The sequence below is a fragment of the Plasmodium fragile genome (genome assembly GCF_000956335.1).
Source record: "Plasmodium fragile strain nilgiri unplaced genomic scaffold supercont1.24, whole genome shotgun sequence".
Classification (NCBI taxonomy): domain Eukaryota; phylum Apicomplexa; class Aconoidasida; order Haemosporida; family Plasmodiidae; genus Plasmodium; species Plasmodium fragile.
Window position 1 is genome coordinate 307,972 of NW_012192604.1, and position 13,360 is coordinate 321,331.

The window sequence follows — 13,360 nt, forward strand, 5'->3', positions numbered from 1 at the left end:
AAAAAAAAAAAAAAAAAAAAAAGGAGGACATGTACTATTAAGGTCATTATTTTTAAAAATGTGAGCAAACTAAATTGTCTCAATTGTTTTCGTTTCTCTAATTTATGTTGTGCTTATTTTTAATTGCACTCCATAGCGTACCCAAATAACTTTTATTAGCGGCAAAATTGTAAATTAATATTGAGCGGGAAATTTTTTTTTTAAAATGCGTCCAGTCCATAGTACATATATATATTTTTTTGTAAAATGCGTCCAGTCCACAGTACATATATATATATATATTTTTTTTTAAAATGCGTCCAGTCCATAGTACATATATATATTTTTTTGTAAAATGCGTCCAGTCCACAGTACATATATATATATATATTTTTTTTTAAAATGCGTCCAGTCCATAGTACATATATATATTTTTTTGTAAAATGCGTCCAGTCCACAGTACATATATATATATATATTTTTTTTTAAAATGCGTCCAGTCCATAGTACATATATATATTTTTTTGTAAAATGCGTCCAGTCCACAGTACATATATATATATATATTTTTTTTTAAAATGCGTCCAGTCCATAGTACATATATATATTTTTTTGTAAAATGCGTCCAGTCCACAGTACATATATATATATATATTTTTTTTTAAAATGCGTCCAGTCCATAGTACATATATATATTTTTTTGTAAAATGCGTCCAGTCCACAGTACATATATATATATATATTTTTTTTTAAAATGCGTCCAGTCCATAGTACATATATATATTTTTTTGTAAAATGCGTCCAGTCCACAGTACATATATATATATATATTTTTTTTTAAAATGCGTCCAGTCCATAGTACATATATATATTTTTTTGTAAAATGCGTCCAGTCCACAGTACATATATATATATATATTTTTTTTTAAAATGCGTCCAGTCCATAGTACATATATATATTTTTTTGTAAAATGCGTCCAGTCCACAGTACATATATATATATATATTTTTTTTTAAAATGCGTCCAGTCCATAGTACATATATATATTTTTTTGTAAAATGCGTCCAGTCCACAGTACATATATATATATATATTTTTTTTTAAAATGCGTCCAGTCCATAGTACATATATATATTTTTTTGTAAAATGCGTCCAGTCCACAGTACATATATATATATATATTTTTTTTTAAAATGCGTCCAGTCCATAGTACATATATATATTTTTTTGTAAAATGCGTCCAGTCCACAGTACATATATATATATATATTTTTTTTTAAAATGCGTCCAGTCCATAGTACATATATATATTTTTTTGTAAAATGCGTCCAGTCCACAGTACATATATATATATATATTTTTTTTTAAAATGCGTCCAGTCCATAGTACATATATATATTTTTTTGTAAAATGCGTCCAGTCCACAGTACATATATATATATATATTTTTTTTTAAAATGCGTCCAGTCCATAGTACATATATATATTTTTTTGTAAAATGCGTCCAGTCCACAGTACATATATATATATATATTTTTTTTTAAAATGCGTCCAGTCCATAGTACATATATATATTTTTTTGTAAAATGCGTCCAGTCCACAGTACATATATATATATATATTTTTTTTTAAAATGCGTCCAGTCCATAGTACATATATATATTTTTTTGTAAAATGCGTCCAGTCCACAGTACATATATATATATATATTTTTTTTTAAAATGCGTCCAGTCCATAGTACATATATATATTTTTTTGTAAAATGCGTCCAGTCCACAGTACATATATATATATATATTTTTTTTTAAAATGCGTCCAGTCCATAGTACATATATATATTTTTTTGTAAAATGCGTCCAGTCCACAGTACATATATATATATATATTTTTTTTTAAAATGCGTCCAGTCCATAGTACATATATATATTTTTTTGTAAAATGCGTCCAGTCCACAGTACATATATATATATATATTTTTTTTTAAAATGCGTCCAGTCCATAGTACATATATATATTTTTTTGTAAAATGCGTCCAGTCCACAGTACATATATATATATATATTTTTTTTTAAAATGCGTCCAGTCCATAGTACATATATATATTTTTTTGTAAAATGCGTCCAGTCCACAGTACATATATATATATATATTTTTTTTTAAAATGCGTCCAGTCCATAGTACATATATATATTTTTTTGTAAAATGCGTCCAGTCCACAGTACATATATATATATATATTTTTTTTTAAAATGCGTCCAGTCCATAGTACATATATATATTTTTTTGTAAAATGCGTCCAGTCCACAGTACATATATATATATATATTTTTTTTTAAAATGCGTCCAGTCCATAGTACATATATATATTTTTTTGTAAAATGCGTCCAGTCCACAGTACATATATATATATATATTTTTTTTTAAAATGCGTCCAGTCCATAGTACATATATATATTTTTTTGTAAAATGCGTCCAGTCCACAGTACATATATATATATATATTTTTTTTTAAAATGCGTCCAGTCCATAGTACATATATATATTTTTTTGTAAAATGCGTCCAGTCCACAGTACATATATATATATATATTTTTTTTTAAAATGCGTCCAGTCCATAGTACATATATATATTTTTTTGTAAAATGCGTCCAGTCCACAGTACATATATATATATATATTTTTTTTTAAAATGCGTCCAGTCCATAGTACATATATATATTTTTTTGTAAAATGCGTCCAGTCCACAGTACATATATATATATATATTTTTTTTTAAAATGCGTCCAGTCCATAGTACATATATATATTTTTTTGTAAAATGCGTCCAGTCCACAGTACATATATATATATATATTTTTTTTTAAAATGCGTCCAGTCCATAGTACATATATATATTTTTTTGTAAAATGCGTCCAGTCCACAGTACATATATATATATATATTTTTTTTTAAAATGCGTCCAGTCCATAGTACATATATATATTTTTTTGTAAAATGCGTCCAGTCCACAGTACATATATATATATATATTTTTTTTTAAAATGCGTCCAGTCCATAGTACATATATATATTTTTTTGTAAAATGCGTCCAGTCCACAGTACATATATATATATATATTTTTTTTTAAAATGCGTCCAGTCCATAGTACATATATATATTTTTTTGTAAAATGCGTCCAGTCCACAGTACATATATATATATATATTTTTTTTTAAAATGCGTCCACAATGTGTACTTTTTTTTTTACTTTTGAAGTCAAATAGAATATTTATTGACATTTATTTAAACGTCTAGTTTTAGAATTATAACCTTTTTTTTTTTTTTTTTTAAACTTTAAGATAGCTAAAATTTTCATTACGGAAAATACTTTTAAACATGTAAGAAAGAAAATCATTTTTAAATGTGCAAAGTTACAAAAGACGAGTTTTTTTAATAGCCTTAAGAGTAAAGCACAATTTTCATTTTTAAATAATACATAAATTTTTTAAAACATAAAGATATGATAAAAGAATTCATATTCAGTTACACATTTTTTTTTTTTAATACATTACATGGACTTGTTTTAAAACCATGTAACTTGTTATATATGTATCATATGTTCATGTGTTGATGGTATACATACACTTTTACATGTGCATGCATAATGCTCGGAGATATACCTTAGTGAATCTTGTTACCAAATACAGAATACATGTGTTGGTATATGTACATGTACTCATGCATATATGTACATGTACGCACATGTACATAAGTACCTGTACGCATGTACATATGCGTACACGAAGGTACGTGTGTTCACGTGGTTGAGAAAAAGTATGTGCGTTAGAAATTCTTTTTGGAATTGCACTCGATGAAAAATACATGTGGTGCATGTACATTTTAACGTCCTATATTGTTTTGAAAATATTACACACGAGCTTTGCTAATTTCTGTATTCTTTTATTCTGAACTACAATCCGTTATATCGGCAAACACATGTTCTTCAAAAAGAATGAAATTAACATAGCACAGCATAGAATAAAAAAAATATAAAGATAAAGTTTTTTTTCTTTTTTAATTCATTTCATGATAAGGAGAAAACGTCCGTACCATTAAAACGGCGTCACCAGCAAAATATTACTGGGGAAAGGAAAAAGATACACGCAATTGAAAACGTATAGCAAAAGTTCAACACGGAAAGTTATATGCGTAGCGATAGTAAAAAGATAAAGGAAAGAGAAGAGAGCAAATCCCTTGGTATTTTAAATACACTAGAAGGGTTCCCATGTTCCATTTTTTTTAAAGTCCCTTCTCTGTGTCACACATCATATATTTTGGTCATTGTATTTATTTGTAATATCACGTGCCTTTTGCATAAATTACTCTGCAAAAAAAAAAGCTATAAGTTTGGGTAACGCTTTTGTGGAGCAAAAATGGATGGAGACGTGAATGATGAAGGTGGAAAACACACTGTAAAAGGTAACAATAACAGCCGCGGTAAAGACAAAAGTAAAGGTGGAAGTAAAAGCGATAGTAAGCAGGGAAGTATCAACAGCAGTATCAACTGCAGTAACAACAGTAGTAATAATAGCAGTGTCAACAGTAGCAAAACTAGCAGTGTCAACAGTAGCAAAAATAGAAGTGTTAACAGTAGCAAAAATACAAGAGCCAGAAGTAGTAAAAATAGAAGTGCCCAAAGTAGTAAAAACAGAAGTATCAACAGTAACAATACTAGCAGTGCCAACAGTAGCAAAAACAGAAGTATCAACAGTAGCAAAAATAGAAGTGCCAAAACTAGTAAAAACAGAAGTACCAACAATAGTAAAACCAGCAGTGGCAACAGCAGTAACAACAGTACAAACAGTAGTACCAACAATAGTAAAACTAACAGCGACAGCAGTAGTTGCAACAAAATGGACGCGAATTTTTCCAGTGATGCGCACACCCCAAATTGCAACGGCGGAGACTTCTCCGACCCAAAAAGCGAATTCCACATCCACAATAGGGATCAGGAAAATTGCGGAAAAACACAAAAAGACAAAATAAAATTCACACAGGTAAATAATTTCCATTGGAATTACGACAACCAAGCAGTTAGACAGAGCTACGATGCGATTACGTCTAATGAAATAAGTGCGAACAACGCAAATATGTGTTTCTCAAATAATAGCGCTATGAATTGCCATCCCCCAATGCGTGATGGTAATAACAATTTAATAAAACCAAATAATGTGGGTTACTCAAATTCTAATACACCCAATTCTAACCATGTCTACAATATGAATAAGGTTTACATTGACGGCAATCCATTCTCCATTAAGACAAGCACAACAGACAATAATTTACTAAACATGAATTCTGCTTATTTTAATAATGCAATGAAATGTTCCGATTACCACAATTCTAACAACTGCATATATCATACTGGCATGCTAAACACGAGCACCCCAGAAAATCAGAAAAATTATTCCAACAACTCAAGTCCACATAAAAATGATTACTTGAAATATAACCTGTATTCTGTGAATTCTATAAATAATAATCTGAATTTTTCGAACGTATCCAATTCGAATAACTTGAACTACAACGTATTTAATAGCAACGTCACTACCCCTGCCTTAGATGCAATGAATTATAACCCCATAAAGAACTCGTGCAATGCGAAATACAAATCTAACATGCTGGATTCTACACCAATAAAAAATATCAACTTGTCCAAGGTGAAGGATCTCAATTTTAGTCACTCCAACAAGGTATTTTTGCACAACTCTGATGTGTCTAATAATTCCTACAGAAAATTAAAAAATGAAAAATTGTCGCCAAACTATTCCACTCCTGTGTGCAATCTAGTCTCAATCGAGGAGTCGTCTAAATGCAGTTCGAGCAGTCGTTCCAGACGTCCAAATAAAAACGTTTTAAAAACTAATGCTTTTAATAGCACTGATTCTAGCGTAGAGAAGGAAGACGTGAATGCGTTAGTTTTTGCGGAACCAGGAGTTGCTGGCAATGATAGGGCGAAATTGCTAACTAGGGGAATTGAGAGTTGTGAAGAAGTGGTATCACGGGAAAGTGTAGAACAAACAGAGCGAAGTCACAAACAGGAACGAGGACAAGCACGTAAAAACGACGTAGGTATGGGGGAACACAAACAGAGCGACAAAAAAAAGAAAAATGCACACCTAATGAGAAATCATTCAAATACTCAAAATAAAAAACATAAAAGCGAAGGAAATTCATTATATACAGATGTCACATGTGGAAAAACAAAAGGAAAGTCTTCTGATCAAGACAAAGAGGGCTACGGCCGGGAGGATAAATCAAGAGAAAAATACAACGCAAATGAACGGAAAAAAGATTCAAAGGAGGAAAACGTCGCAGTGACCACCATAACAAAAAATCAAAGGAGTAGAAGAAGCTTAACAAATGAAAATCAACAATGGAGGTGTGAAGAGCAAAATTTCAATTGTAAAGAAGATACACACGAATGCAGTTACAAAAAGGGCCCAAGAGAAATCCCATCAAAAGGAAGCAGTAAAAATCAAATAGTTGTGCATAAAAGAAATAGTCAAGTTTTGACAAAGATAATGAATTTCCATGGTTCGGATGAAGATATAAAAAATGATGTGATTTCTCATAAAAAGAAATATAATAAAACGGAGCACACAAAAGGTGACGAATTCCCTGACATTGTTAAATCCAATACGATAAAAGATAGGTTGAGATCACGCTCAGCAAAAGAACAGGGAGAAAGAAATAAAACTTTACAAGATAGCACAAATGGAAAAAATTTGTCGAAATATGATTTCCTCGTGAATCGAAATGCCCTTTTTAATAATGTTCTCATGGAAAATGAAAAAGAAGCGAAAAAAAAAGTAAGTTCCCCAAAGAAATGTGAAGAAAAGTGCACCAATTCGGAACAAGTGCAAAACGATAATAATATGGCGCAAAAAAAAAGAAAGCTTAAAGACATCAGCCAAGGAAAAGCTGACTCAAAAGGTGAGCCCGTTGCGGAAGTCATGAGCAAAAATGAAAAAATAAAGAAAAAATTGAAAATATTGAAAACGGATGACAATCCAAAGGATCAAAAAAATGCCGATGATCTAAGCAGTGCAGTTAGCAGAAATAGCAATAACCATAAAGACAAGCGAAAGGAAAAACCTCGTCAAGATCAAACACATGCTTCTAATGTCAACGTGGGGGAAAATAAAAATTGTGCTAAACCACCAAAAGGGGATGTGGCCAAAGGAGAGGATCTTGCTGGAAAGAAGCAAAATGAAAACAAAAATGGAACAGATGCGTTAAGGGTGGAAAGTCGCAAAAAGGATGATAGGAAAACGCAACAAGAAAAAACAAGTGAAAAAGTAAAGAAGGCCAAAACGGATCAAGAGGTCCAAAATGGAGAACACCTTCCAGCAGTGCAAACTACATTATTCCATAAAATGAAAGAAAAAAGCAGTGTAGAAGGAACGGATACAAAGGAACCAAGCGAAGTAACAGTCGAAACGGAAGAGGCTCCAACCGGAGAAAGTAACCTGGACAAGGGCGATAAAAACGAGGCGTCTTTGAAAGGGAAACTTTCACAAAAGAGGGAAAATCCTTTGGACGAAAAAAACTCCATTAAAGACAACCGTGGAGAAATATACAGTAATGAAGATGGTAATACGGGAAGGGATTCTCCTCAAATAAAAGTTCTGCAGGGGGAAACCTCCAAATCGAAAGGACTTAACAAAGAAGTGGCCAAATCAGATAATCATGCAAACCATGAAAAGAAAAAAACATCCCAAATGAACAAACCGATCAAAGGTAAATGCGAACAAGTTGCAAACGGGAAGGAAGCAGTCGCGAAACAGGAAGGACCAATGTTAGGCAGTACACAGGAAAAGTCCCCCGTGGATGCAGTAGACGGGTACAAAAAAAAGGAGGCCGTCGTGATAAAAGAGGAACCAGAACGTCCCAAGCAGTGTAACAAGGAAAAGGATCCCATGGGTGAGGAAAAGAAAGACAAAATAGAAAACACCACGGAGCTTAAACCAAAAGTAGGTGATGCACATCCCGCAAAGGACGCTGCAGAAAAATTAGACATGCCTAATAGTGCGCATGAGCATGAAAAAGAAAAACAGAACGATGAAAAAAAAAATACAAGGGACAAAAATGGACATGTAATTGATAAGGACAAATATAAAATTACGGCCTCAGTAATTTATCCCAATGATACTAAAACTGTACGTGTAAATCGTAAAAAGAAAAAAAGCGTGAAAGGCTTAGAGAAATATTCACCATCAGCGACAAATGAGAAGAGAGATTCGGTACAAGACAAGGCAAAGAAAAATTGGTCAAACTTGGGCTACATCAATTACGTAGATAACTTTGTCGGGAAGGGTTCCTATGGCAAGGTCAGGAAGGCTTTGTACAACATCGACAACAATGCAAAGGACTTAAAATTTTACATTGACAAGATAAATAGTCCACAATTTGCACACCTGTTAGAGAAATGTACCACGCTGAACAAGTTGAAACAGGCTGACGAAAAAGACGCAGCGGAACTGGACCCCCAGGCGGTCTACAATAACGCCCCCAGTGTGAAAACCAGAAGACACTATTCCCTTGCCTTAAATAATGGAAGTCTCGCAGTTAGTGACGCAAAGGAGGTGAGCAGGGGTATACAAAACGATAGCTCAATTTGTCAGGTGAACACACGAAAAGAACCCCTAAATATCCAAGAGCCCATTTTAGAAGAACATGAAAAAGAAAACCAGTGCCCTTGTTGTGACCGCAAAGGGTACGTCCAGTTAGCCATAAAAGAAATAGACGTTAATCGAAAAGGGAACGACTTTCAATTTGTGAGAGAACAAGAAATGATGTGCCACTTCAACAGCAACGTCATTAAACCCATAAGCACAAAAAATGGAAACTTAAAGGAAAAACGGAATTACGAAATATTAATGCACTGTGCTAATGGTGACTTGAGAAAATTACTTCAAAATTTATTATGCCACAGAAAAAAAGAATATGAAAAAAGAACAAGAATTAACAAAATCCTGAAAATAATACATATCATTTGGGGGGAAAAATACAAATGCTACAAAAATGAACATAAAAGAGAAAATACTTGTATAGGTCTATGCTATCAAAAATTAAAAAATGTGAAAATAAGATTATATAACACCGAAGTCCAGGTAGACTTACCCAAAGTGGACTTGGTATATGACAAAATAAAGATGTACAATTGTGGGTTAACAGAATTGGAGTGTAAATTTCTCTTCTTTCAGATAGCAAACGGAATTAGCTTCCTCCAGACATGCTACCAATCTAACATAATACGCTTAACAGATATTAAGTTGCAAAACATTTTGGTGTATACAACTGCTCATAATATTTATAATCCCTTCAAGTGGCATTTGTGCATTTCCGATTTTGGCTGTTCTGCAATGGAATATGCAACTTATCACCTTGAAAATATGAAAGAACACAACACAAAAGAGTACAAAAGTGCCTTAAGCCAGTGGAAGCATCAGTTAATTAATCAACTCTCTTCGTACTTCCAAGGAACAGTTTACACCATGGCACCTGAAGGCTTATGCTACGACCACAAAAGAAATTTTAGAAATTCAAAATATAACCCCTTGATTCATTTTTATGAGCAAAATTTTGGAAACATCGATGTCAGATTTAAAGAGCTTGAAAAATCCCTAGATGGGGTTGTTAGCAGTATGCAAAAATGTAAATTGCTTAATATAAACTCTTATAAAAACTTTGATTTGAATCATGAGATGAAAACTCAAGACAAGGAAGCACCTCAAAGAAATCCTGATGGTGCTAACAATGCTGAGGGACAAATGGAACAAGAAAAGAATGCACCAAGTGAGAAAGACATTTCACAAAAGAAAGAGCTACCCGCGCAAAGAGACAACACGGAACATGCAGGTAACGAAAAGGGCAAAGGGAAAACTGACGGAAAAACTGAAGTAAAAAGTGAAGTAAAAAGTGAAGCGAAAACTGACGGGAAAGCTGAAGCGAAAACTGAAGGGAAAAATGAAGGGAAAGGGGAAGGGAAAGGGGAAGGGAAAGGAAAAAACGACCAAAAAGAAAGCAACAAAAAGATGAACAACACCTCAACGGAATACTTCCCTTTCGATGTAAGATGCGACAGCTGGGCCCTAGGCATCATCCTAGCCGATTTAGGGAAATGCGGAATGGGCACTTACGATTATGCAACATTAGAAAATTTCAGCCCCAATTGCATTAACTGTATGGCCAACAGCAAAAATGTGGACCTAAATAGCATAGTATTGGACAACTTGAATATCTCAAACGCTGAAGAAGTTTTTTATTTGCAGTGTATAATGGACTACTACGACATTGTTAGCATGCAGTGGGGCGATGAATGTATAGAGAATGAGAATCTAAAAAACCGTGGACGCAAAAGGGACCACGGGGACGAGTCCAATTGGGGGAGCATTTCAGACGAGGAAGGTGCCAACTCCGGGGGAAACGCAGTGGGAGATTTGAAAAACCACCATAGCGACAACTCCATCGGGAGAGACATGCACAAATGTGCAGACAAGCGAAGGGGAAAAAGACACAGATACAGAATCAACTGCGCTAAGAATCGTTCCAGAGGCGCCAAAGGGATGGAAATAAAAATTGAGGACAATGTAAACGATTGTTCAAAGCCAAATAAAAGCAACCCTGGCTTGAAAAAAAATGACCCCAGGAATGATGAAAAAAAGAATAAAATCGAGAAGAACAATGGGAGACACAGGAAGAAAAACCAAAAAGATGATGAGGAGAAATTTGAAAACCTAGACTTGTTTACAACCCATTACAAGCAGTTCATCTTACAATACAAAAGCTTCATAAAAGATGATCAATTTACATATATGAAATATGAGTTTGTGAGATATTATAAGTGGAATAAACATTTGATAACCCCCGAAAATATAGGCAAGAAAATCCTATTCGTCTTTCTAATAATTAATAACAGCCTGACGTACAGTATCTACGACGACTATCAGTCATTTGTTAGACACGAGCTAACCATTAAGGGCATGGGGTCAGGTATCTTCAGGTTTAGAAACAGAATAGAAAAAGAAAAATATTTCGTAGACTTTCATGTCAACCTGCAAAAGGAACACATGAATGGAAACAGGGAGTACTGGCATAGTCGATTAACCAATAAATATTTGGCTCGTGTTTTAAAAGAAGTTTGTCATAAAGATTCTTGTGAGAGACAAAGAAATATAAAAAGATGTTACGGCAAATTTGAGTGCCCCATAAATTATAGTGATGACTTCTGGGATTTATTGACTAATCTTTTGAATTATGTTCCTTGTGAAAGATTACTAGCCTGTGAAGTTATTGGCCACGATTTTTTCTCTGAACCAAGTGAAAAAATTAATAAAATTGCAGCTACTGCAGCTGACAAGGATGCTACGGACTTGTTTGCCCACAAGGAATTGATGTATGTCATATCGAAGAATTACATCCAAGAAAAGAAGGAGAACAAATATGTCTTCAATCCTTTTCTTCGGAAAACTCAAGGGGAAACTGAAAGAGAGGAACGCAAATCCAACATGGGAGACAAATTTCTTCAGTTGCGTGCAAACAAAGGCATTTCACTCAAATGCGTAGCAAAGTCTGTAGAAAGACGAGTCAGTGCAGGAAGAGAAAAAGGACGGGACTTGTCAAATGTGAGTTTGGCGCTGGCAAATGAAAAGAATGCCAATGAACAAAAGAAACTTATGACGTACCTGTACGACGCCCTCAATGAGTACTTGAAAAACGGGCGTGATTCTTGCGACAATGTAAGGGACTGTCTGAATTACAGAAACATTGTGGAGATGATGGGAAAGCTGAAAACCCCCCTTTTAGCGGTTAACGAAAGGGACCAAAGAGGTGTGAGAAGTGCACTCGTAAGAAATGAACAATTTGTGAGCCCACGAACCGTCTGCAACAATGTGTATTATTTCCTAAACCAGCCGTCCATTTTTACCCAGATCACAAATTTAGACATATTCATGAAGGCGCACCTACCATTAGAGCATCTATGCCTGCCCATGTGCGATGAAAAAACGTGCAAGGATAAATTAAAAGTGGACTTCTTCTTCAAGCCAATGTACTTTTATTCCTTCCCATACAAAATTATACATGCATGGTATACGGGCCCCCTGCACAGCTACTTAAAGCACCCAGGCATTCCTGATTACATCAACTCCATATGTGTAAGAGAAGCGTATACTTTAAAAAGGAAAGAAATGATCTTTTGGGATTACGAAAATATCGTTATGGAAAGTGCACTGAAACTTAAGCAACTTTTAAACTGCTCCGATGATTTCCTCTGCACCCCTTATGTGTCCCATATAATAGGAAAGCATTTGATAATTAGGAAGCAATTCCTTTTAAAAAATGTTGATAAACAACAAAAGGAGTAATTCTTTCTTCTTTTTTTTTTTTTTAATTAAAAACTTGCTATTTAATAGCAGTTATTTTTTTTTTTTTTTTGCGTGTCCCTGATGTTTCCAGACTCGGTCTTTTATTGGATTGTCAATTTCAAGTTTCGAGTTTGAATTTTTCACTTTTTAAATTTTTTACTTTTTAAAATTTTCCCTCTATTTAATGAGCGCTACGCAGTCTACATTCCCATTTTTGAAAATTTTTTTTTTTTGCGCAGTGTGCATAAGCGCACACAAATGTGGAGCGTGCCTCTTTTTGTGTTTTTTTTAGTTTTTTCCCATATGTAGTCTTCTTCTTATGTATATTTTCCCTTTTTTTTTAAATGATCTCATTATGTAGTAGTACGTGTAAGTCGTTCTTAATTATCCCATGGACCCACGCACCGGTCTTTGCTTCCGTTCGTGAGCACATGTTCAATGAATGCATATACACACAGCTCGCAGAGCACACGTAGTATACACACCCTTTTTAATTCGCGCAATTTGATTAGCAGTTTTGCTACCAGTTTAAGTGTTCACAATTTCGCGATATGTATTTCTCTGCACCCTTTTTTTTATGCACAATTGTGATACATTTTTACACGACTTTGGTTATGATTCCCAAAGTGTAGTAGCTAAAACTTCTTAAAATTATGAAGTGTTAAATTTTTTTAACAAAAAATATTGCCACAAAAAAAAAAAAAAAAAAAACGGCAGCAAAGGAGGGGCAAAAAATCGCCTCCATGTTTTGGTAAATAGCTTCACACAAAGGTTCCAAAGGTTCACTTAAAATCGCGTCTTTTGTAAAGGATATAGGCTTCCTTTTTCAGTTAATTTTTTCTGCATTTTTTGACAAAGCGGCCGTATTGTGCAGTGCAGAAATGTCCAAATGTTCAAGTTACGAAATAAATATCACTGCCCATAGCGTGTTCATATTATTTTTTCCTATAACGGGGGGTATAAACCTTT

The 13,360-nt window shown here is 33.6% G+C and overlaps 1 protein-coding gene across 1 annotated transcript; it reads left to right on the forward strand.

Annotated features, from left to right (window-relative positions):
• Positions 1 to 4,393: 4,393 nt before the first annotated feature.
• Positions 4,394 to 12,391, forward strand: AK88_02509 (serine/threonine protein kinase; the record flags this gene model as incomplete). Its single annotated transcript, XM_012480134.1, has 1 exon — positions 4,394 to 12,391. One exon carries the CDS (start codon positions 4,394 to 4,396, stop codon positions 12,389 to 12,391), a length of 7,998 nt encoding a protein of 2,665 aa, XP_012335557.1.
• Between the last annotated feature and the right edge of the window lie 969 nt (positions 12,392 to 13,360).